This window comes from Rutidosis leptorrhynchoides, chromosome 2 (assembly GCF_046630445.1).
Source record: "Rutidosis leptorrhynchoides isolate AG116_Rl617_1_P2 chromosome 2, CSIRO_AGI_Rlap_v1, whole genome shotgun sequence".
NCBI classification, from domain to species: Eukaryota; Viridiplantae; Streptophyta; class Magnoliopsida; order Asterales; family Asteraceae; genus Rutidosis; species Rutidosis leptorrhynchoides.
In genome coordinates this window covers 26,352,501-26,378,910 of record NC_092334.1, presented here as the reverse complement: position 1 = coordinate 26,378,910, position 26,410 = coordinate 26,352,501, and the positions used below count along the sequence as shown (strand labels likewise).

At 33.5% G+C, this 26,410-nt stretch overlaps 1 protein-coding gene across 1 annotated transcript; it reads left to right on the top strand.

Moving 5' to 3' along the window:
• The first annotated feature begins 19,994 nt into the window (after positions 1–19,994).
• On the top strand, positions 19,995–21,293 carry LOC139890646 (glutamate receptor 2.8-like). Its single transcript, XM_071873550.1, has 3 exons — positions 19,995–20,059; positions 20,353–20,729; positions 20,818–21,293. Exons 1-3 carry the CDS (start codon positions 20,017–20,019, stop codon positions 21,097–21,099), a joined length of 702 nt encoding a protein of 233 aa, XP_071729651.1. The 5' UTR covers positions 19,995–20,016; the 3' UTR covers positions 21,100–21,293.
• The last annotated feature ends 5,117 nt before the right edge of the window (positions 21,294–26,410 follow it).

The following is a 26,410-nucleotide window of genomic DNA, read 5'->3' as shown; positions in this document are numbered from 1 at the left end:
ATTTCCTCCACGTGTTCTTCTTGAACAGTCTCATGTGAATGAGAAATAACATCCTTTGGTCTAGGAATCGATGTAAAACGAGACTCGTCAAAGATCGCGTCTCTTGATTCTATAACGGTATTAACCGAAACAGAATCATTAGGTTCTATCACAAAGAACCTATAGACCTTGGAATGCTCAGCATATCCAATAAAAATACAATCAATACCTCTTTCACCCAAAATCTTTCTTTTGGGGTTCGGGAAGTCTCACAATAGCTCGACATCCCCAAACTCGTAAGTAATGCAAGCTTGGTCGTTTCTTATACCAAAGCTCATAAGGAGTAGTCTTACCCCTCTTGTTAGGAACCCTATTCAAGATATAACAAGCCATTAATATGGCTTCTCCCCAAAACCCCTCACTCAAACCAGAGTAGGACATCATGGAGTTAACCATTTCTTTGAGAGCTCTATTTTTCCTCTCAGCCACACCATTTTGCTGTGGTGTATAAGGAGCTGTAGTTTGATGTATGATCCCCACTGACTGAAAATATACCGGATCATAATACTCACCACCTCTATCAGTACGCAATGTCTTAATTAAACCATTTAGTTGCAATTCTACTTCAGTTTTATAGATCTTAAATTTGTCTAATGCTTCATCTTTAGCATGCAAAAGATAAACATAGCAATACCTAGACGCATCATCTATAAATGTGATCACATACTTCTTATTACCTAATGAAGGTGTAGCATGGAAATCACATAAATCACTATGAATTAGTTCTAAAGGCAAAGAAGTCCTGTTTATTTCTTTAAATGGAGTCTTAGTGATTTTGTTCAACATGCAAGTTTTACATTTTTCCAAATTCATATCAAAATTAGGAATCAAATCATCTTTAGACATTTGATACATTCTTTTATAATGTACATGTCCTAAACGTGCATGCCATAAACAGGATTCATTTGCATTAGAACTAATCATACAAGCAGAATTAACAACATTAGGGATATTCTTAAGATTCAACATAAACATACCATTATTATAGTATCCAAATCCTACAAACATACCACCCTTCGACAAGATATACTTGTCGGATTCGAACACTTGTTTATAACCACACTTATTTAATATAGGATTGGAAATCATATTCTTTCTCAACCCGGGTACATACACAACATTACTTAAAGTAATAGTTTTTCCAGAACTAAAATCTAAAACAACATCCCCACGACCAAGAACAGGAGTGACTGATTCGTTGCCCATGTACAACACATCATTAGCTGGTTTGAAAGTCTTGAACCAGCAACGATCCTTACAAGCATGACATGTGGCACCAGAATCAATCCACCAAGCAACGTTATCATCCTGCACATAAAATGCCTCAGAAATATGTGATACATAATTCTGACCAGAATTTAGATTAAAATCAGAATTCTGACCTTGGTTAGAAACGTGGTCCTTAGACCCATTTCCCGAACCAGACGTGCTTGCACCACCCGTATTCTTATTAGAATAACATTCTTTCTTGAAATGGCCGTATTTTCCACACTTCCAACAAGCCTTTTTATCCTTCTTGTTGGAATCATTGTTCTTTCCATTAAACTTACGTTTCTTTACATTGGACCGTTTGTTGTTCTTTTTGTTCTCACGGTTACCATCTTCTATCATATTGACAGATGATGATGCCGCTTCTTTACCCTTTCCCTTACCACTTTCTTCAACCCGTATTGCTTCATCAATACGTAAGTGGCCTCCCAATTCAGTCAAAGACATTTCTTACTTTTTTGTGTTTTAAAGTGTTTTTAAAAACTTGCCACGAAGGGGGCAGTTTGTCAATAATACATGGCACCGAGATAGATTCGTCCATTTTCAAATTATGTTGTGACATCTGTCCCAAAATTCTTTGAATTTCATGGAACTGTTCCATCACAGGCCTTGAATCTATCATCTTATAATTATTAAAATTACTAACAAGAAACTTCTTACTAGAAGCGTCTTCTGCCATGTATTTTGATTCAAGTGACTCCCATAATCCCTTTGCAGATTCAGCAGTTTGATAAACATCAAAGAGGGCATCAAACATACCGTTAAGAATATGGCCGCGACATATGTAGTCATCGTTTTCCCACTTTGCTCGTTTTCTGTATTGCTCCAAGGTTTCATCTTCAACCGCTTCTGGCATGGGGGTAGACAGTACATAAACAACCTTCAAAGTTGTGAGAAGAAAGTGCATCTTCTTCTGCCAGCGCCTGAAATCAATACCATCAAACTTGTCCAACTTTGTAAACTTTGCAGTCATCTCCTTCACCGATTCTCCACTCATGATTATCAATGAAAGTATTCAATTAGTTTGTTAGAAACAGGGTATGTAAACAGATAATCTGGATATTTCTAGAATCGTGAAACACTTTCCTAATTGAATATTTCGATCCTACTTGTCTCGGGTTACACGAAATTTCAATTGGGATAAGACTAGAAATGCAAATCGTTTCCAGACAAGAAGAACGCAATTTATGTGTATAGATTTGTGTGTTCGTTCTGTGTGAAAATTGAATAAGAATATGAAAGCAGTTTCCCAAAACTGATTATATAAAACAGTTTTGGCGGTTACCAAATGAATGGTTATGACGGTTGAAAAAGGAGCGGGAAAAAACGTTTTATTTAAACGTTTCATTAAAACGTATCACTCAAAACATTTTTGTTTAGGGGCGCTGCCCCGAGCCCCGCGAGGGGCGCTGTCCCTTCGACCCCCACCCGCTCACCTGGGAGTGGGGCCCCAGCCAGGGGCTCTGCCCCTTGGACCCCGCCAGGGAGACATCATTTTTCATAATAGATAAACAGTTAAATCTTAAAGAAAAGAGGGGAAATGGATGCTAAACTGACATTGATGAAACTCACGAAACCCAATTTGTTGAAAAAGGAAAGGCGCTGAATGAATACTAGAGACAAGTAGGCGTGAATTTGTAAACAGTAAAAATTATGAAAGAAGTTATGGGGTATCTATAGGAAGAATGAATTTGAAATGGCATCTCAAAGAAGGTAAAAAGGGCGGTTAGGAGAAGGTGCATTACAGCCGCACACGTGTTGACGGAGATGGGAAGGGCGACGGTTGAGTTGACGGTTTATCATTTTAGCACACTGATACACACCGAAAAAGTAACATCACATTATATGCCACCCACCATTTACGCTCAATTCATTTCCTTTTATCAATACTTACGTTAAACTTTGGTTAAGTTCGACATCATGCGCAATACTTGCACATAATATCGAACTAGGGGACTTAATGATGAGCATACTCGCATACACTGTATACATGTGTCACACGTGACTAGATTAGTGATTAACTAAGCGATCAACATAAAACATGTGCGTACTACCAATCCAATAACACTCTTGCGCGTCAAATTCGATAGCGTGTATACTCAGTCAGCACTAGAAATAGCACAACTGTTACCCCGGGGCTCCAAAGAGCCTTGGTGCATATGTAACGCTAAGAAGCGCCAATATGATTACGGGAATCTGCTTGGCACATATGTAACAAAGGTTGGTTGGCAGAGCACAAACAAATAAAAGGATACCCCAGGTGGTTAGCACGATCCCAACACTGTATAACGTTCAGATAGTGTAAATTTGATAAACTTTGATGATTTTCATTGAAAGATTACATGTGTATATATACAGGAATTCGCCAGCCTATCAATAACTAATACGGCTAAATAAATGGAATGGATACACATTCCCAACTATACTAGGATTACATTTACAAATACAATATCCTCTATAAATAAATTGATATGCCAGTTGTATATACAAGTCAACGTGTCTAATATAGCCCCTCAGTTTGAGCGGGAGGAGGCCGGACGTTTAAACTGTTGCGAAAGTCTTCAAATAAAATTTGTGGCAAGCCTTTAGTAAAGATATCGGCTATTTGAAACCGAGTTGGAATATTGAGAACACGAACTTGACCACGAGCTACTTGTTCCCGAACAAAATGTGTATCCATCTCGATGTGTTTCATCCGTTGATGTTGAACCGGGTTTCCGGATAGGAAGATAGCACCAAGGGTCTACCGTTTGCACTGTTTGATGAGTTCAGATCCAGTTTGAGCGTCCATAGTACTCCCGCTCCAACTGCGGGGGGATGTTAACCCATATTTATTAGCCCATGTTTTGTATGTATTGGGCTTAGCCCATTAGCATTGGTTAGGGTATTAGCCTATATATTGATGTGTATTATGTTCGATGGAGGGCATCAAATAATATACACTGAATATGATTTAAAAATGTTAACCCATATTTACAGCCCATGTTTTGTATGTATTGGGCTTAGCCCATTAGCATTGGTTAGGGTATTAGCCTATATATTGATGTGTATTATGTTCGATGGATGGCATCAAATAATAAACACTGAATATGATTTAAAACTTTGTAACCTTAAACTAAAAAAAAGGTCATTCTATAATGTAACTAATTTTAATTTATATGGATCATATTTAGTGTTTATTATTTAATGCCCTTCATCGAACATAATACACATCAATATATAGGCTGATACTCTAACCAATGCTAATGGGCTAAGCCCAATTCATACAAAACATGGGCTAATAAATATGGGTTAACAACTACGTATTAATTTGGCCCAAAGTGTCTTTCTTGGCCCAACGTGTGACGACCCAGAAATTTTTGACCAAATTTAAACTTGATTTGTATTTGATCTCGACACAATAAGCAAAACCTCTTAAATTGAATCTCAAAAACTTTTGAACTTTGCTCATGTAATTGTTTAAACCTTTGACTATTCCCGACGATTCACGAACCATTGTTTGAAGAAGAATGAGTGTGCATATATATATAAATATAATTGTATAATATTATTATTACTTTTAAAATTATTTATATTAATATCTATATCAGTATTATTAATATCATTAATCTAATACGAAAATAGAACACATGTAATTTGTTATATCTTTATATCACTTGTATTATTAAAAATTATTGTTATTATTAAGAATTATTAATTAATACTATTATTAGGAACTAATACTTCTTATTATTAATAACATTTTTATTATTATCATTATCATTAGTTATTATTAAACTTATTAAAAATTATTATTATAGTTATTATTAATAACATCATGTTATTATTATTATTACAACTAATAATAATATTATTATCAAAAATATTATTATTATTATCATTAAAATTTATTATAATTATTATTATTAATAGTATTATTATTATGTTAGTAGTATTAATAATAATCAGTAAATTCATTCATGACCACTTGTTCAAATCGGTCACATGTTTCATTCTTACTATATTTAATTGGATTCCAATATCTAATACCAAGTACAAATCACGACTTTTATCACCATAACATCCAAAATCGGTTGAATGTCATGATCAACTTTTTATTTGTTTTAACTTGTCTCTAATGTCCATTTTGAAGCATCATTAAATCAACTTGTTTCAATCATTAACTTTGATTACTTTGCACCACACCTCCGGTTTAACCATCGGACCACAAAACACCTTCCTCATAAAAACCAAACCTCATTCTTGTTCGATCTCCTACGCCATATTTTCTTTCTTTCTTTTCTTCTTCTTTGTTGTTTTTCGTGAACCATCTCTACCACCGTTAACCTCATTTAACCCGTCACCAACGAGACCATTTTAAAACTCATACATCCATCACCAATCGTTGCTTTTTGTTTTCTTTCTGTGTTATCTATCGAACACCATACATGTCTTTCATTCTTCTTCTTTGAGTTCTTTCTTTGTGAATCACACAAACCAAAACCAACACCATGGAGTACTTCTATCTCTAAACAAACCCCATAATAGCCAACGAAAAATCATGTATTGCTGCTACTAATTGGCCTTCGATTTCTGCTCCTGCTCGAAGGTATATCTATTCAATAATTAAACATTTAATAATCATCTTTTACCTCAACCAAACCCACTCGTGCATGCTGCACTTTATTTGGTTATGATTTAAACACTAGCTCATATCAATTTGGTTGGAACTATATATAAAGTTTTCCCCACCATTTATGATGAGATCCACTACTATAGCTACTTGTCGATTTTTTTAAAAAAAAGTATTATAATTGATGACACATAATAATACTTGTGGGACATCATACCTATTATAGAACTTCTTTACAGCACAATATTCTTTTACGCATGATGTGTTGTGGTTGGAAATTGATTACCGAACCACATGGGTCCAAGGGAATAACTTGCGGTTATCATATTTTTTTTTATACTGATTAATTAAAGTGATGATGGGAGATGAATATATTAGAGTTAGTATAAAGTGATAGCACTAGAGGGAGGCTATCTTTACACGTTTGATTATATAAAAAAATAAAAGAAACCGTAAACTTTGTAAATGTTAAATGAGCTGCTTCTTGAATCCAAACAAACACAATGGGCCGTAATTACTTGTTGTGGGTTGCTACTCGAGGAGTCTGTTTCTACGGTTCCTATGGATCCACAAGCTTAAACCACACCCTTTTCATAATACTTGATAATTATGATGATGATACGTTTAATGATAAGGATTAAGAAGATGATATAGGTTATGATTTTATGGTGAATGATGTTAAGAATGATGATAAATTTAGGATGAAAAGGATGAACTGTTGGTAATGGATAAATGATTAGGGACATGAATTGTATCCAAAACATACTAACGCTTCATTGGTTTAGTGGATGCTTGGTAGGCGAGTGGTCTTGAGTTCGAGTCCAAGCTCCTACGTTTTAGTATTTTTTTTTCCTAATAACTATATAAGTTGGGCCGTGAACCAATACTAAATTCCAGATGGGCCGAGTCTTCTTCTATTATTGGGCTACGAAGTCAGTTGGGCCGTTATATTAGTTATGCCAATATCAAATTTCTGTTAGATGATATACAGATTAGAAACAAAGATGAAAAGGGATGATGAAAAGATTAAATGGGTTTTGAATTTAAAAGAAGAAAAAGGAAACAGCAAATTTCGATTTAAGTATAATCGGTATCTGGTTATAATTAGAAAAGCAAGGATAGATGGATGGTGGAGTGTGTTGGGTTTAGGTGAGAGGTCCTGGGTTCGAGCCCGTGTTGAGACATTATTTTAAAAGCCTATTCTTTTGAGGTAGCATTTTATTATTATTATTATTATTATTATTATTATTATTATTATTATTATTATTATTATTATTATTATTATTATTATTATTATTATTATTATCATTATTATTATTATGGTAATTAAGACTAATACGACACGAGTTATATATATCTATATTAAAATGATGTAATTAAATATATATAAACTTATTCGATTACAATTATGTGTATTAATCACTATAAAGGTATTAATCATTTTAAATATATATACAGATTAAAAATATATGTTATTATTATAAAAATAGTGTAACTAATAAATTTATATAGATATTGTTCAATTATAATTATGTATATTAATAAATATACAAATGATATAGGTTCGTGAATCCGAGGCCAACCCTGCATTATTCAGTTGTTCAATGTCATTATATGTATTTTTACTACAAAATACAATACGGTGAGCTTCATTAATCCCTTTTTAAATGCTTTCGCAATATATATTTTTGGGACTGAGAATACATGCGCTGCTTTTATAACTGTTTTACGAAATAGACACAAGTACTTAAAACTACATTCTATGGCTAGATTATTAAATCGAATATGCCCCTTTTTAGTCTGGTAATCTAAGAATTAGGGAACAGACACCCTAATTGACGCGAACTCTAAAGATAGATCTATCGGGCCCAACAAGCCCCATCCAAAGTACCGGATGCTTTAGTACTTCGAAATTTATATCATGTCCGAAGGAGGATCTCGGAATGATGGGGATATTCTTATATGCATATTGTGAATGTCGGTTACCAGGTGTTCAATCCATATGAATGATATTTTTGTCTCTATGCATGGGACGTATGATTATGAGAAATGGAAGTATGAAATCTTGTGGTCTATTAAAATTATGAAATGATTCTTTATGATAAACTAATGAACTCACCAACCTTTTGGTTGACACTTTAAAGCATGTTTATTCTCAGGTACGAAAGAAATCTTCTGCTGTGCATTTGCTCATATTAGAGATATTACTTGGAGTCATTCATGACATATTTCAAAAGATGTTGCATTCGAGTCGTTGAGTTCATCAAGATTATTATTAAGTCAATTATATTTGGATATATTATGAAATGCTTTACATGCCTGTCAACTGTCGATGTAACGAAAGTTTGTCTTTTAAAAACGAATGCAATGTTTGTAAAATTTATCATATAGAGGTCAATTACCTCGCGATGTAATCAACTGTTGTGAATCGTTTGTAATCGATATGGACTTCTTCCGGATGGATTAGGACGGGTCCTTTCAGTTGGTATCAGAGCGGTGGTCTTAGCGAACCAGGTCTGCATTAGTGGGTCTAACCGATAAGTCGTTAGGATGCATTAGTGAGTCTGGACTCCGACCGTGTCTGCATGTTAATAGTTTTGCTTATCATTGCTTATCATTCTTAGGGAATCACTTGCTTATCAATCTTAGTCTAGACACGTTTTACTGCATTGACTGCATGAATAGTGTATAGACAAAATTCATAACTTAGCGTATCTGATACTTTATATCTTAGCATATCTGTTACTGTAACTTTGCCTGACAACTTCCGTAGATTCCTCCGTAACTTATGGGATTTTAGTATTATATATGCATATGTAAATTATGTATTGCAGGGTACTAATCTACATCCTATAACCTATTTCTTATCGAAAATCCTCCATCTGATCGTACGAGATGAATCCTGCAACCAGTTCGAGTCCCTCAGATTCCGATAGCTATTCCGATAGTTATTCCGACAGCTATTCCGACATAGATGTTCACCTGAGCTCCAAAAATAGCGTCATCGGCATGAATCAACCAATCAGCCATTATCAATTCATCTGATGGGTTCGTAGTCGACTTAATTAATGGAAATGCGCAGAAGGCAATCCCTTCCACCAACCGAATTCACCTCTTGACAATGAACCTGAAGCGTTTACCGGCGAACCTGTTCGAGACACCATTTTCGGTCTCATTTCCAGGGTAACTCGACAAGATTATATTCTATCCACAATTCTGAACCTTATTCATCCGCTCGTTCCGACCGACAATCATCCTGAAGTAATAAGTCAACGGACTTCGCGCTCGAATAATCAATTCGAAGAATATGGTGCAAAATGTACCAGCTTCAGCAACATCACCGGCACCAACAGTACCATCAATAACAGCACCAGTACCATCAACAATCCATGCTTCAATATCATCATCTGTACTTTGAGTATGATCTTCGTTCTACGTATCGTTCTACCTCATTTATCTTCGTTCGACATGACGAATATGTAATCTCTAAAGTTTTAGAGATTAGTTATTCTAGTTCCAACTGAAAAACAAATGAGTTTAATATCATATTAACTCATTAAATCCATGAATACATCTGAAGAAAATATATATATACGTATATATGTTTTCATAAAGATTGTAATTAAAAATTCTCTTGTACAAACTGTTAATGGTAAAAATATTTTAACGGGTAGGTAATACCCGAGGACTATTTAAATTTCACATTAATAAGTTACATTGTACGTTCTTCGAATCTGTTTCAACAGTCATATACTATCCTACTTACATCCACCGATATACAAATCCGATCACCACCAAATAACCATATTCATCCAAATACATATTTGGATTTTGACCTATCAGAATCCAACCAGTGGCATAATGAAGAAATAATGGACACAATAAAAATTGATTAGAAACAGATTAATTAACAATATGAAATTCTATTAAGAATCCACGCTGACAAAATCCTAGCTAACTGTTCCTACCTAACTGTTAATTCCGTATTACCATTTAATTATCGCAAATTATTTATCGCAGTTTATTTATCGCAATTTACATTCTCGCAATTTTATTTATCGTCATTTAATTTCTTTTATTTACTTTACGCACTTTATTTATCGTCATTTAATTTCTGTTATTTATTTTACGCACTTTAAATATCGGGACATGTATACAAGGTTTTGACATATCATATCGACGCATCTATATATATTATTTGGAATCACCATAGACACTCTATATGCAGTAATGATCGAGTTCTCTATACAGGGTTGAGGTTGATTCTCAAATAATATATATACTTTGAGTTGTGATCGAGTCTGAGACATGTACACGGGTCACGATATTTATTAATCAATTCGAATATTATATATGAATTACTGGACTGTTACTGTGGAATATCAACTGTGGACTACCAACACTGGACAATTAAAATGAATTAAAATATTGATTATAACATATGAAACTAAACAATTCTTCAAGTTTGCCACTTGATTTCATCTTAAACCTCATTTGTATCTTGACGATTACAATCCGCGTTCAAACCTTTCATGATTCTTGAAAACACCTCAATCGAGAGGATGAACCAACTGCACATTTCCTATGGAAGAAAAGATCGATGCATATTATTATGCACCTGAAAACACTCGGAACTTGAGTAAACGTTTAACGCATAGCTGTGCTAATTCTTTTAGCGTTATTATTATCGAAATTAAATTTGCAATCTCTTTCCAAATTAGCCAATTTTGTCACAGCTCCAACCAGTCAACTTTGACTTTTCATTCGAAACAACCTTATTATAACCTTGATATGTATACGTGCTCTTTTATTGTTACCGGGGAACCTTTCACATTTTACCATATTACCAACAGATGTACCAGCAACCTCGTTGCTTCTTGGTTTAAATCTCTCTGATAAATCATTATATTTATTCATTGAAACCCTATCATATACCCATCCGCATCTTGTAACGAATACTGCCATACCAATTACCGGGAATCAGCTATCAGTACTTTGAAAACTCGCAGCATATCTACATCAATAGTTATATGTATCCATATAACATTTATCTCTTAGAATTATGATCTTTCATTCTGAAAAGTACTCAGTCACAAATCAATACTCTGAATGTTGAAAAAGCTGAATGAAGCAGCAGAAACCATAGACAACCGTAAAACGACCTTAATCGTCGAAAGTTTGATGACAAAGAATAGTATGTTGGAAAAGCTCAGAAAAGTTGGAACTGGAAAACGGATTGAGCTAACCACGAAGAAGACCAAGGACAAATACAAGGATCAAACCCTATATTCAAAGGATTCAGGTAATTCTGGATCCGTTGAAATCTTTAGAGAATATCTTGCTCCGAAGTCATGTTAAAATCTTGAGGAAAATCTTTCTCCATCAACCATCGAACTTAGAAATTTCCAAAATATCATCATCAATATCTTCGATATTTCTGAAGATATTTTCATAAATATTCTCGTCCGAAATTATATACCTCCTCGTGCTTCCTGTGTATCATTATATTGGAAACATTCAATAGAAAATTTAGTACCGAAAAGCAGATTATGCGAAACTATGAAAGAAACCGTGGACAAAACACAAAGAATAAGTTTGACTTCAAAGAATCTAAATGGTTCAATGTCTGCTAAAGTCTTTAGCGAATATTTTGCTCATTACTCTAAACCCTTGCGGACAATAGTCTCCATCATCCTCTGATCTTAGATATTCAAAGATATTATCGTATCTTTCATTATAAATATCCTCGATATTTCTGAATATATTTTTATAACTAATACTATCTGAAATCATTTATCTCTTCGTGCTATCAGTGTTACTTCATATAGAAACTGTTAGTTTATATATTCTGTAAATTTTCGAGCTTAAAATATGAATGATATTGAAGTAATGTTGGGAACTGATGCATGAGTTAGTTTAATATAATGACACTTGATCAACGTGATTATATTACAGTAAGTCATGCTGAGTTCTAATGGGACATGATGGTTCACAGTAGATCATACCACCATCATGTTTCATGTTACATAACTCTTTCATTCTAATTAACTTCTGAACATATCAAGAAAGTATATTCTTGATAGCTCTATTCTCAATGATTCTGGTAATTTGACGAATCAAATCGTGCTATTACGTTCTTCCTTGATTATAACATTAAATTCATTCGGAACTCCGTACTTACAAATTCTAGACCATTACTCGTTTTACTAGAGATCGAGAGGAGATTAAAAAGACGAAGAGCTCCGAAACATAAAGGAAGATATAAAACTCGACAACAACACTGAAATTACAATAATTAAAAATTAAAACATCACGACAATTAAAAATTAAAAGATTATAATCAAACTACTCGTCGTCATCAATTGTCATCTGCAAAGTAGCATTCACCAGTCATTTCACCATCCGTAAGGTACTCTGGAGACATCGGTATTTCTCTTGATGCCTCAACTGCTGCTTCAGCTGATTCATCGAGGTAACGATAACCCAACGTCTCTTCATCTTCAAGAACCGCATACAAAGAAATGCGTTTACCGCGATCTTCAATGGTATCTTTTATAAAGTACCATTGATCATCGGTACACAGAAAACTTGCCCTACAATCCGCATCATAATCATCTTTATAAAAGAACACAGACGTGAATTCACACGGAACTTTTTCCTTCAGAAAGGATAGCAAGTCTTGTAAACCAGCATCACGAATGTCGATATCTTCAAACGAAATACTGTCGCCCCACTTATATTCCTTCATTTGATTATGGAAATCACCTCCGTAATGAACATCGAATGAAACAATCATTGGGGGAAGTGTTAACATTTTGAAGTTTGGGAGTGTTTAATTTTGATTTTTGAGAAAGGTGAAAATATAAAAGAAATATATGTTTGAGTGTTTAAAATGAAGTATATGGTTGGTGTTTTTATATTGTAAAAGTGACCGTTGGGATAGCCGTTGGAATTTTTTTTTTATTTTACTAACGGCTAAAAAAAAAAAAAAAAAAAAAATTGGGCAAGTTTTTGGGCGAAGGTGGACGATGCCCGTTGGGACCTCTCTCATGATAGTTTCATTCGTGCTCTTTGAATAATCGGATTATTTTATCTGTATTATTCTGTAATGATGAAAACTCTATTTATCAGCTCATATTCGTCATGAAAACATTTTTATTGTTAGCCATGACCACCTCACTCAAATTTCGGGACGAAATTTCTTTAACGGGTAGGTACTGTGACGACCCAGAAATTTTTGACCAAATTTAAACTTGATTTGTATTTGATCTCGACACAATAAGCAAAACCTCTTAAATTGAATCTCAAAAACTTTTGAACTTTGCTCATGTAATTGTTTAAACCTTTGACTATTCCCGACGATTCACGAACCATTGTTTGAAGGAGAATGAGTGTGCATATATATATAAATATAATTGTATAATATTATTATTACTTTTAAAATTATTTATATTAATATCTATATCAGTATTATTAATATCATTAATCTAATACGAAAATAGAACACATGTAATTTGTTATATCTTTATATCACTTGTATTATTAAAAATTATTGTTATTATTAAGAATTATTAATTAATACTATTATTAGGAACTAATACTTCTTATTATTAATAACATTTTTATTATTATCATTATCATTAGTTATTATTAAACTTATTAAAAATTATTATTATAGTTATTATTAATAACATCATGTTATTATTATTATTACAACTAATAATAATATTATTATCAAAAATATTATTATTATTATTATCATTAAAATTTATTATAATTATTATTATTAATAGTATTATTATTATGTTAGTAGTATTAATAATAATCAGTAAATTCATTCATGACCACTTGTTCAAATCGGTCACATGTTTCATTCTTACTATATTTAATTGGATTCCAATATCTAATACCAAGTACAAATCACGACTTTTATCACCATAACATCCAAAATCGGTTGAATGTCATGATCAACTTTTTATTTGTTTTAACTTGTCTCTAATGTCCATTTTGAAGCATCATTGAATCAACTTGTTTCAATCATTAACTTTGATTACTTTGCACCACACCTCCGGTTTAACCATCGGACCACAAAACACCTTCCTCATAAAAACCAAACCTCATTCTTGTTCGATCTCCTACGCCATATTTTCTTTCTTTCTTTTCTTCTTCTTTGTTGTTTTTCGTGAACCATCTCTACCACCGTTAACCTCATTTAACCCGTCACCAACGAGACCATTTTAAAACTCATACATCCATCACCAATCGTTTCTTTCTGTTTTCTTTCTGTGTTATCTATCGAACACCATACATGTCTTTCATTCTTCTTCTTTGAGTTCTTTCTTTGTGAATCACACAAACCAAAACCAACACCATGGAGTACTTCAATCTCTAAACAAACCCCATAATAGCCAACGAAAAATCATGTATTGCTGCTACTAATTGGCCTTCGATTTCTGCTCCTGCTCGAAGGTATATCTATTCAATAATTAAACATTTAATAATCATCTTTTACCTCAACCAAACCCACTCGTGCATGCTGCACTTTATTTGGTTATGATTTAAACACTAGCTCATATCAATTTGGTTGGAACTATATATAAAGTTTGCCCCACCATTTATGATGAGATCCACTACTATAGCTACTTGTCGATTTTTAAAAAAAAAAAGTATTATAATTGATGACACATAATAATACTTGTGGGACATCATACCTATTATAGAACTTCTTTACAGCACAATATTCTTTTACACATGATGTGGTGTGGTTGGAAATTGATTACCGAACCACATGGGTCCAAGGGAATAACTTGCGGTTATCATATTTTTTTTTATACTGATTAATTAAAGTGATGATGGGAGATGAATATATTAGAGTTAGTATAAAGTGATAGCACTAGAGGGAGGCTATCTTTACACGTTTGATTATATAAAAAAATAAAAGAAACCGTAAACTTTGTAAATGTTAAATGAGCTGCTTCTTGAATCCAAACAAACACAATGGGCCGTAATTACTTGCTGTGGGTTGCTGCTCGAGGAGTCCGTTTCTACGGTTCCTATGGATCCACAAGCTTAAACCATACCCTTTTCATAATACTTGATAATTATGATGATGATATGTTTAATGATAAGGATTAAGAAGATGATATAGGTTATGATTTTATGGTGAATGATGTTAAGAATGATGATAAATTTAGGATGAAAATGATGAACTGTTGGTAATGGATAAATGATTAGGGACACGAATTGTAACCAAAACATACTAACGCTTCATTGGTTTAGTGGATGCTTGGTAGGCGAGTGGTCTTGAGTTCGAGTACAAGCTCCTACGTTTTAGTATTTTTTTTCCTAATAACTATATAAGTTGGGCCGTGAACCAATACTAAATTCCAGATGGGCCGAGTCTTCTTCTATTATTGGGCTACGAAGTCAGTTGGGCCGTTATATTAGTTATGCCAATATCAAATTTCTGTTAGATGATATACAGATTAGAAACAAAGATGAAAAGGGGTGATGAAAAGATTAAATGGGTTTTGAATTTAAAAGAAGAAAAAGGAAACAGCAAATTTCGATTTAAGTTTAATCGGTATCTGGTTATAATTAGAAAAGCAAGGATAGATGGATGGTGGAGTGTGTTGGGTTTAGGTGAGAGGTCCTGGGTTCGAGCCCGTGTTGAGACATTATTTTAAAAGCCTATTCTTTTGAGGTAGCATTTTATTATTATTATTATTATTATTATTATTATTATTATTATTATTATTATTATTATTATTATTATTATTATTATTACTCATTATTATCATTATTATTATTATGGTAATTAAGACTAATACGACACGAGTTATATATATCTATATTAAAATGATGTAATTAAATATATATAAACTTATTCGATTACAATTATGTGTATTAATCACTATAAAGGTATTAATCATTTTAAATATATATACAGATTAAAAATATATGTTATTATTATAAAAATAGTGTAACTAATAAATTTATATAGATATTGTTCAATTATAATTATGTATATTAATAAATATACAAATGATATAGGTTCGTGAATCCGAGGCCAACCCTGCATTATTCAGTTGTTCAATGTCATTATATGTATTTTTACTACAAAATACAATACGGTGAGCTTCATTAATCCCTTTTTAAATGCTTTCGCAATATATATTTTTGGGACTGAGAATACATGCGCTGCTTTTATAACTGTTTTACGAAATAGACACAAGTACTTAAAACTACATTCTATGGCTAGATTATTAAATCGAATATGCCCCTTTTTAGTCTGGTAATCTAAGAATTAGGGAACAGACACCCTAATTGACGCGAACTCTAAAGATAGATCTATCGGGCCCAACAAGCCCCATCCAAAGTACCGGATGCTTTAGTACTTCGAAATTTATATCATGTCCGAAGGAGGATCCCGGAATGATGGGGATATTCTTATATGCATATTGTGAATGTCGGTTACCAGGTGTTCAATCCATATGAATGATATTTTTGTCTCTATGCATGGGACGTATGATTATGAGAAATGGAAGTATGAAATCTTGTGGTCTATTAAAATTATGAAATGATTCTTTATGATAAACTAATGAACTCACCAACCTTTTGGTTGACACTTTAAAGCATGTTTATTCTCAGGTACGAAAGAAATCTTCCGCTGTGCATTTGCTCATATTAGAGATATTACTTGGAGTCATTCATGACATATTTCAAAAGATGTTGCATTCGAGTCGTTGAGTTCATCAAGATTATTATTAAGTCAATTATATTTGGATATATTATGAAATGCTTTACATGCCTGTCAACTGTCGATGTAACGAAAGTTTGTCTTTTAAAAACGAATGCAATGTTTGTAAAATTTATCATATAGAGGTCAATTACCTCGCGATGTAATCAACTGTTGTGAATCGTTTGTAATCGATATGGACTTCGTCCGGATGGATTAGGACGGGTCCTTTCACAACGTGCTATTAAACCCAATCAATCCTCCATCCAAATAAGTAGCAACTATATACACATGTGCATCAATTACTATTCAATTATTCATACTTATAAGTTTTTATATAGTAATGACTCAACGCGTCTTTTCTACATCTTTACAATCATCTTTGCTAGTGAAAACTCATAAGAATGAAAGTTTAAGGGGTTAACCATTTGTTCTGGTTATAAGGATGATGTTGAAAAAAAACAAACTATGAGAGCAACAGTTTCACTGCAGTGCGGAATCATTTGAACACCAAAACACAGTTGCAGGAAGCCTACTACACAAACTCTTTATTACTCACTCCGTTTCAAAATAAGTGTTCACCTTACTATATACCACATCCGTCCCATAATAAGTGTCCTGTTTTGAATTTAAAAGTCTTTATTTTTTAACTTTGACTTTAAATATATTTATTTGTATTATATAATATTTGATAAAACTTATATGAGTGGATTGAGTATTAAATGTACTTTTTATTGGTATAAGTTTCACCAACTATTATATAACAAAAACAAAGATAATCGAGGTCAAAGTTGAAAAGATAAGACTTTGTAAAGTCAAAACATGACACTTATTATGGGACGGAAGGAGTATATTTTTTCAAAACAATTGTTCAGCTGCAAAAAGTTAACTATTAAACATCATTAAATTCACCAATTACTTAACTTTTAATAAATTCGGTCATACATACCACGTAAGGGCAAAAATAACATTTTACATAGATATCTTAAATACAACAAAAATTCCTACGTGACACACTAAGGATAGGAGTATATTAATAACACAGCAGTATATATATATACAAAGACTCATAGAAATCTGGGGGTTTATAGCATACATATTGAACATATATGCTGAATAAGAATTACAGTACATAAATTGCCACCTTGACAGTTAAAGAAACTGTCCAGAAACTTAAATAACTGATTAATTGACAAACAAACAAGTCTAGATTATTACTTCAACTAATAAAATTAAGTCAAAGTATTGCATGGCAAAAGCTGAAACTTCTCAGCTACTTCATCTCAAGTAATTAATAAATTAACCATATTGATTTATAGAGTAAATGTGTCCTTTTTTCCATAGTTATAGGTAAACAGTTCTGTTTCTTTTACCCTTTGTATACATGATTAGTTAACAATTAAATTTATTTTAATCAAATATGAATCAGAAAGTTTAGAAGGCGTAATAGGATTTGTTGGAGCCTCGATAAGTCAAACGCGTGTTGTACATAAATCCGATGAAAATGATCGAACATATATTCTAATACTATTGTTGGAATCTATAAATTAGTCAATTAGAAATGTCATTATCTTAGAAAGGTCTTGATTGGCATCACATTTTATATGTAGTTTCTTAGCATTTGCCCAACTCAATAACGAACCATCCACGCTTTTGTTCTTTAACGTACTAAGCGAGTAAGCGAATCAAAAGATCGATAATGTACTACTGTATGACGATCACTAATTGTCTAATTAATCGAATCAATCGTGAGCATTTGAATTTAGTTTTGACTTTTGATATACATGGAAAACTTATTGAAGGTGTTAACTTTTTATTTGCCAAGGCATACTGAAATTGCCAATGGGGCTTTGCCTCATTGGTCACCATGTTAACATGGTGTTCGAGGAGACCAGGGTTCGAGTCTCGGGGGGGGGGGGGATTTTCGTGAATTAACTTCGTGTGCTAACCACTAACATTGCCTTTCAAAAAAAAAAAAAAAAAAAAAAAAAAAAAAAGGCATACTGAAATTTCAAAGTCAACAATCAAGATCCATCTTCAAACTATCTCAGTTGAATCAGTCGATATCTTAATAAGATGGGAAGTAGGAGAACGTGAAACCTACACCAAAAAGTTAGAAAAATCACCAAAATAAATTAGAATAAAAAATAAAAATAGACATGTGTCATAAAATCAAGATTTTAATTGAAAAAGTCAAAGAATTCAAGGCGTAACCGAAATTAGCTCTATATAAACCAACAGAAACTGTAGATTCTGCTTGATACAACCCATCAGACATTCATACAATATGGAGTACAACAACAACAACAACAACAACACTCTAGTGTTTGTGTTCTTTGTTGGGATAATGGTTTGCGTTCATTACATGGTTGATTCTGTGAACGCGTCAGTAGTACCATCAAATAATTTGATAAATCGAGAACCATATTCAAAAGTTCACTCTAAAGAAACGGTGACGATTAAAAATATTAGACAAAGATCAATCCACAGGGAAAGATTCAGAAAAGAGCGTCGCCTTATTGAACAGTCGGCTGATATATGTGCAGGTATGTTAAATTGTTACATGTTGAAAACCAAAATGTTCATGATTTTGATTATTAAGTAACATTAATGAATGCCTAAATAGATATTGTAGGGCTCACATGGCAGGTTAACAAAACTGGAGAAGGTCCATGCCAACAATTAATTGTGTGGGTTCCAAAGAAAGATGGATTCAATGAGTTTCTAAAAATAGATAATTTTAAAGTTGAAGGTGGATTCTCATTAGCAATATTTTGCTATGCATTACATTTGTTGCCATACAAAATTCAGCCCATCTTCAAACCGTACATCAACGACAAAGGGGAGAGTAACGGTACATATGATCAACTTCTACATGTCATTCAAGGAACGGTACGTAAACATTTCTGAATATAGATATAAGAATCACAAGTTGTATATGTACATTCTGTATCAATCGAGACTTAGAACTCACAACATGTTAATAGATTAGCTATTATCCGGGTATTGTTAAACTAATTTTTTAACAATAAAAAGAATCAGAGCTCTATAAGCTTAACAATTTTTCAATATTGTACTAATTTTTCAGACTTGTGAAACGGTTGCGGGAGATGTAACCGTGCGCTCCAACAGAGCTCAATATGTTGATTTTACAGCGCCATATCTAAGCTCTGAAGTTTATATGCTTGTTCATGGATCACATGAATGGAACCAAACGTTGTTGACTTTTCTAAAGCCTTTTACTAGGAGATTGTGGTTCGCAATAGTCGGCATGTGTATTTTTATTGGAATAGCAGTCGCTATTTTGGAATATCGTTCTGACAACCCAAAATTTACAGCATCCTATCGGACAATCAGAATGATCATCTGGTTCCCAGTTTCTACGTTCTTCTTCAATGAAGGTACTGTTTCTAAACATCCCAAGATAGCTTAGGGTTTAGACATTAGTCATTGAATTCTTAAAAAGGTCTCGAGCAGTTCAAACTCACTAGCAACTTATTTTGAGGTGGCCAAAAAAAGGGTCGAAAACAGTCCACGGGATAACCTGGGTAGGCTGTACATATATGAGTAAAAATACTTATCATAGCCTTAACAGGAAAAACCTTACCCCTTTTCTGTTTTTACTGGAAACGATAAACTTGCTTTTATGCCAACATTGTATTTTCATTATTTTCACAATGTTTTGTTTTTGTAGGGAAGATAGTGAATAAGAACTCTAAAGTTGTGCTGGTTATGTGGTTATGTATGATTTTCATGGTAGTTCAGATTTTCACAGCTACATTGTCCTCATGGTTGACACTCGATCAACTGCGTCCTAGATTGCCTTCTGGATATGAAAACTTCGGATATCAAAATGGTTCCTTTCTAAAAGATTATATAATGGACAAATACGATTGCAACGACACGAATTTGGTTCCCCTGAATAGCGTTGAAGAATATAAAATTGCTTTGTCCAGCGGCAGAGTTAGTGTGGTGTTCGATGAACTCCCATTCATTGAACTCTTTCTTAATAAGTATGGCTCGGATTATATGAAGTTTGGACCATTAAACCAGGAATCTGGAATCGCATTTGTAAGTCTCTACATTAACTAACAAAAATTTTACTCTTGTATACACTTGTTGGCATCAATTTACGACCCTGATATGTTTAATTATCCAGGCATTACCTCGTGAATCTCCCTTTTTATCGATCTTTACGAGGGCAGTCATAAATGTTACTGAAGGTGATGTCATGATGGATATGATGAAAAAATACTTGGGGTTTCGTGCTCCTAATGAATCACTAACTGATCAAACTCTACCACAAAGTCTTGATATTCAAAGTTTTATTGGACTTTTCATATTTATGGGGACTACGGCTATAGCGGCTATTATCTGTTCAGAAATCTCCCTTTGGCGTGCAAACAAAAAAATTCTGCCTGAAACTGAAGATGAACCATAAGAGGTTAAGGAAGAAACTGTCTTATTACTTATTAGTATGTGAATTATTTTTGTGAATGTGAATTATTATTGTAGCACATAATGTTACCTAAATTGTCTTATTACTTATTAGTATGCACATACATTAATGTAGGGGTGTGTTGTTATTGTACATACAGTGAATGAGCACTAGTGTGACCTACCCTGATTGTATATACATGCATTATATATGTATATGTTATATTGGATATAAGTGCTGTATTTAGTTCTTGGTGAAATGGTGATGATGTTTCATGCATCTTTAGCACCATCAAACGCATTGCTTAGAAGATATTAGTGCAGTTCCAACTGCAACAACTGTCATGTATATAAAAAATGACAAAAATATAAATATATATACACACACAATACAAGGATGGCAGTGGCACACATATATAATGACAAAAAAATTACTGATTATCTAATTAACTATGGAAGATTACACTTACGTTCTAGATGCAGGCGTATTCTTCACTGAATACAATATTTATGCTCATCTAACACTACCAGTAACTTTGTCATCCTATTCTTCTGAATTTTAGAAAAATCAGCAACATTAAAGAATACCGTGTGGTGGCTGAAAATTTTTGAGTCACCTGAGTGCGAGAAATGGATGTTATCCATGTCCTCGTAATATTGCCAGCTTCTCTTGCTTTCATCTTCATTCTTGCTTTCAGCTACATGTCAAGAACATTAAATTGGTTACTTTGGAATTCACTTATATGCAAAGTTGGAAAAGTCGTGATACGAAGACTAGTCGGTCGAGTCAGGGTCGGACGTTGACTGTAGTATACTCCGTATACTTTTAACATATAATATATATATATATATATATATATATATATATATATATATATATATATATATATATATATATAGGGGCAGGATCAATGGTGAAGTCGGGGGAAGCAAAAAAAATTTTTTTTTCGTTTTTTTGGAAAAAAAATTTCCGGCATCAAGATCACACAAAAATATGAACATTTAGAAAAGACACTTCGTGATGAATGTTATTATTTAGGCGGGAAAACGATCGACAAAAATAACATTCAAGATAATATTATTCGTGAAGAATGTGAACGTTTTTTTCATGTTTTGTGAAGTAAAATTTAGCCCGATTTAGAGTTTAGGTTTAGGTTTAGGGTTTAGGGTTTGGTGTTTTGGGTTTATCCTAAACCCTAAACTCTAAACCGTTCGTGTTAAAAATTTAATCTAAATCCTATATCTAAACCCTAAACCCTAAATTTCTAAACCCTAATATCTAAACCCTAATAGCTAAAACCCCAACATACGCTCGAAAAACACGATAATTGTTATATATTACTTCTTCGAGCGTTTTCCCGCCAAAATAAAAATATTTATCACAAAGTGTCTTTATTAAATGTTCATTTTTTCATCTCATCTATAATGTTCGTGAACAAAGTTTTTTCAAAAAACGAAGGAAAAAAAGTTTTTGCTTCCCCCCGCTTCCCCCGATTGGTTACTTCCATCTTGATCCTACCACTCTCTATATATATATATATATATATATATATATATATATATATATATATATATATATATATATATATATATAATTATTATTATTTTTTATTATTATTTTATTTATTTTTTTATTTTTAAATTTTTTAAAAATTTTTTTTTTTTTTGCCGGAGGTCCTCTTGAAAGCAATCTCTTTATCCGTCGAATAGAGAGAGGGAAGACTTTCCCTACCCTTTGGGTGTTTCACTCGGGATGGAGAAATGACTTCTCTTTATTCTAGGATAGAGGAAGGATTGTCTACGTCTCACCTCCCCCATACCCCGCACATGTGAGATTGGGTGTTGTTGTTGTTGTATAAATATAATACACACAAATACATCTTACATAAATATTTCAAATTTATATTTTAAACATATGTATAGGACACAATTTGGGGTTGTTTCCTTTTTTTTTTTTTGTATCTCATGTTATCATTTGCCTCTTAATGCGAAGGGGTGTCTGATTCTATATCTCCTAGAAACAAATCAATTTTCAGCTTAAGTGACGGATTAAATGACAAGGAAACATTAATTTTACTTACTGAATTAAGAGTTGTACAGGAACAGATTATTAAGTAAAAAGTAAACATGCCCTAATCTCTCTATAAAACTATTCAAAATTTTTACCTAACTTTGATCATCCTTTTGACCGAGTTTGACTGACGCAGACCCAACTTAGATTGACTTTGACCAGACTTTGTAGCGTTGACCGACTTATTAGATGTTTGGAGGCGAAAGAAGACAGGTTAGTACTAAACTGACTAGTCAGCTGAGACGGTCGCCGTTTACAACACTGCTTGTATGAATTGTAAATGTTAGTTTAGTAAATTACTATCTCATTATAATATTTGGTCTATGAGAGGGAAAAATAGGTGATCTGAACCTCTTAAATTAGTACCGTACCACCTCCTTATGGCTCTCAAAAATAAAAGTAGTGATCATGTTCATGAAAGTTAACATCGATATGGAGAACAAACCTCATATTTTTTAACTAATGAAGCCCATAAGGATTTATACTGGCCTGGACTTTTACTAAATCCTTCACTTGCAAAGGTTAATAGATATCTCTTTCCCAAAGTGCCATTCGCCCCTTTGCAACCTGAAATTGCTTATTTAACACCCCATGAAACGTGACAAGCTTCTTAACTTCTTCTGTCTTCCATTTGATTCTTTTTAAAGGCTTCTTTGTACTAGAATCTGAGCTAACGTTTTCTGATTCGTCAACAGATTCGGGTTTTTTGTGTGCCATCTAGAAATCATCTGTCACATTATAACCAGAAACTGAGCTTTCTGTGGCGTCCGAACAACTTGCAATTTCTACCTCGGATAACAATTTTTCATCAATGATCACATCGCTTGTACAAAATTAAACTCAAGAGATTCAAATGAGTTGTGGAAAACTATACCTAGCAAATGGGTTAGGTTGGGTCGGTTTAGGTAACGGGTCAAAACAGTTTTGATTGAACAACTTGATAGTGAAGCATGTGAATCACTATGAAGAGCATCTAGAAGTTTGCCTTTGTCAAGCCATAATTAAGCAGCGTGTTATTATTCATATCTTTACTTTCCTTTTAGAGTTGATTTATATGTTTAGGAGTGTGAAATCAAGCATCTTAAGTAAAAGTGGCAAATGTGACCCATTAACTTAGAATGAGTCACTTTTGAGATGCTCTTTATCTACTATGTGTTAAATGAGTATCAATTAAAAACGACTATCTTAGAAGGAAACAGAACAAATGGGTCAAAATTGGCAAAGGTGACAGCTCAGCCTGTCATGGTCTATGCATAAAAGTAAACCTTTTGACAAATTGCACCCACCCTGAACCCATATTGCCATCACCTTGAGAGTTGAAATATAAACCTGAAAACTAATATTCCATCTGATGCTATCTTCATCCTTTCATCAACACAAAGATCGGCGGATGTACCGAATGCTTTGTCACCATCACTATACATCAAATGCATCGGTGGAAATTTACTCAGTGGGCCTTATAAACATTTGAGATTATATATGTAAATGGAGGATGTTTTCCATGTTCAAGTTAACTGGGAAATGCGAGTATTCTTACTCAGATCTATGCGACCTAATCGGGTCATCCCATACTGTTTCTAACCATTTATCTAGCTATCAATATAAAAATGTATAACCATATAGTAGGATACATCCACTCTCATAGACATATACGTAGTAATTGTTGGAGATATGGAGAACTTTAAACAATTAGAGGAAGATTCCAAGAAACTCACACGAAGTTTTCACGAAGTTGTTAGAAAACTCACATGTAGCTTCCACGAAGTTGTTAGGAAATTCACATGTAGCTTCCATGAAGCTATCAGGAAATTCACATGTAGCTTCCACGAAGCTGTCAAGAAACTCACATGTAGCTTCCATGAAGCTGTCAGGAAACTCACATGAAACTTCAAGGAATTGTTTTAGCTTACTCCTTAAACCATTCTATAAATAGACTATCTTGTAACTCATTGTAAACACACCACAAATATTCAGTAAATACATTCTCTAGTTGGTCCGTGGACTAAAGCAATCGCAATGATTGCATATAACCATGTTATTTCTTGTGTCGATTTACATTTCTTGCATTTATAATCTTTCGTTCATTAAGTGGGTTAGTAATCTTGTAGAATTACTATCGGTAGGTGACCTTGTTGAATTACTTGCGTTGTTTTGGGTCCTAATATCCTTACAACTGGTATCAGAGCACAAGGTTTCGTTAAGGGAACGATGGCGGAAGACGGGAAGTTTAGAATCGACCGATTCGATGGGAGAGACTTTGGCTTTTGGAAGATGCAAATTGAAGATTACTTGTATCAAAATAAGCTACACCAACTCTTGTTAGAGACCAAGCCTGAAAGCATGAACGATGCCGATTGGACGCTTTTGGATCGTCTAGCTTTGGGCGCTATTCGTCTTTCACTTGCTAAGAACGTTGCATACAACGTTGTGAATGAGAAGACGACGTTTGCTTGCTTGAAAGCACTCTCTAACATGTATGAGAAACCTACCGCTTCTAATAAGGTATTTCTCATGCGTCAATTGTTCAATACAAAGATGAAGGAAGGTACGAGTGCAACGGATCATATCAATGAATTTAATAATAATGTTTCAAGGCTTGAATCGGTAGAGATTAAGTTTGATGATGAACTAAAAGCACTAATCTTGCTTTCATCATTACCGGAAAGTTGGTCGGGTACGGTTACTGTGGTTAGTAGCTCTACGGGAACTACTAAGCTAGCGTTAGAAGCAATAAGGGATTTGATTCTTGGTGAAGATTCTCGTAGGAGAAACTCGGGGGAATCGACATCCGGTTCTTTGTTAAGTACCGACAACTGTGGTAGGAAATTTATCGTGGTGAGAAGAAGGGTAGAAAGAAGTCTAAGAAGAGATATCCATCAAAAGATAGAAGTGAAGTTGTTTGTTGGGGTTGCAATCAAAAAGGACACTTTCAAAGGAATTGTAAAAATAGTCCGGCGAAAGGTGTGAACTTGACCGAGGAAGAAAGTGATGATGCACTTTTATGTAGTGTTGAAAATTCCACGGAGTCTTGGATTTTGGATTCGGGAGCTTCATTTCATGTTACTCATGTCAAAAGCATGATGAAGAATTTTCGTTCATATTAAGGCAAGGTGAGATTGGCGGACGACAAACAACTCAATATAGAGGGCATTGGAGATGTTGTATTGAAGACTACTCTTGGCTCTAATTTATAACAACTCGTCCTAATCCATCTGGACGAATACATTACATTTGGTTACATCGC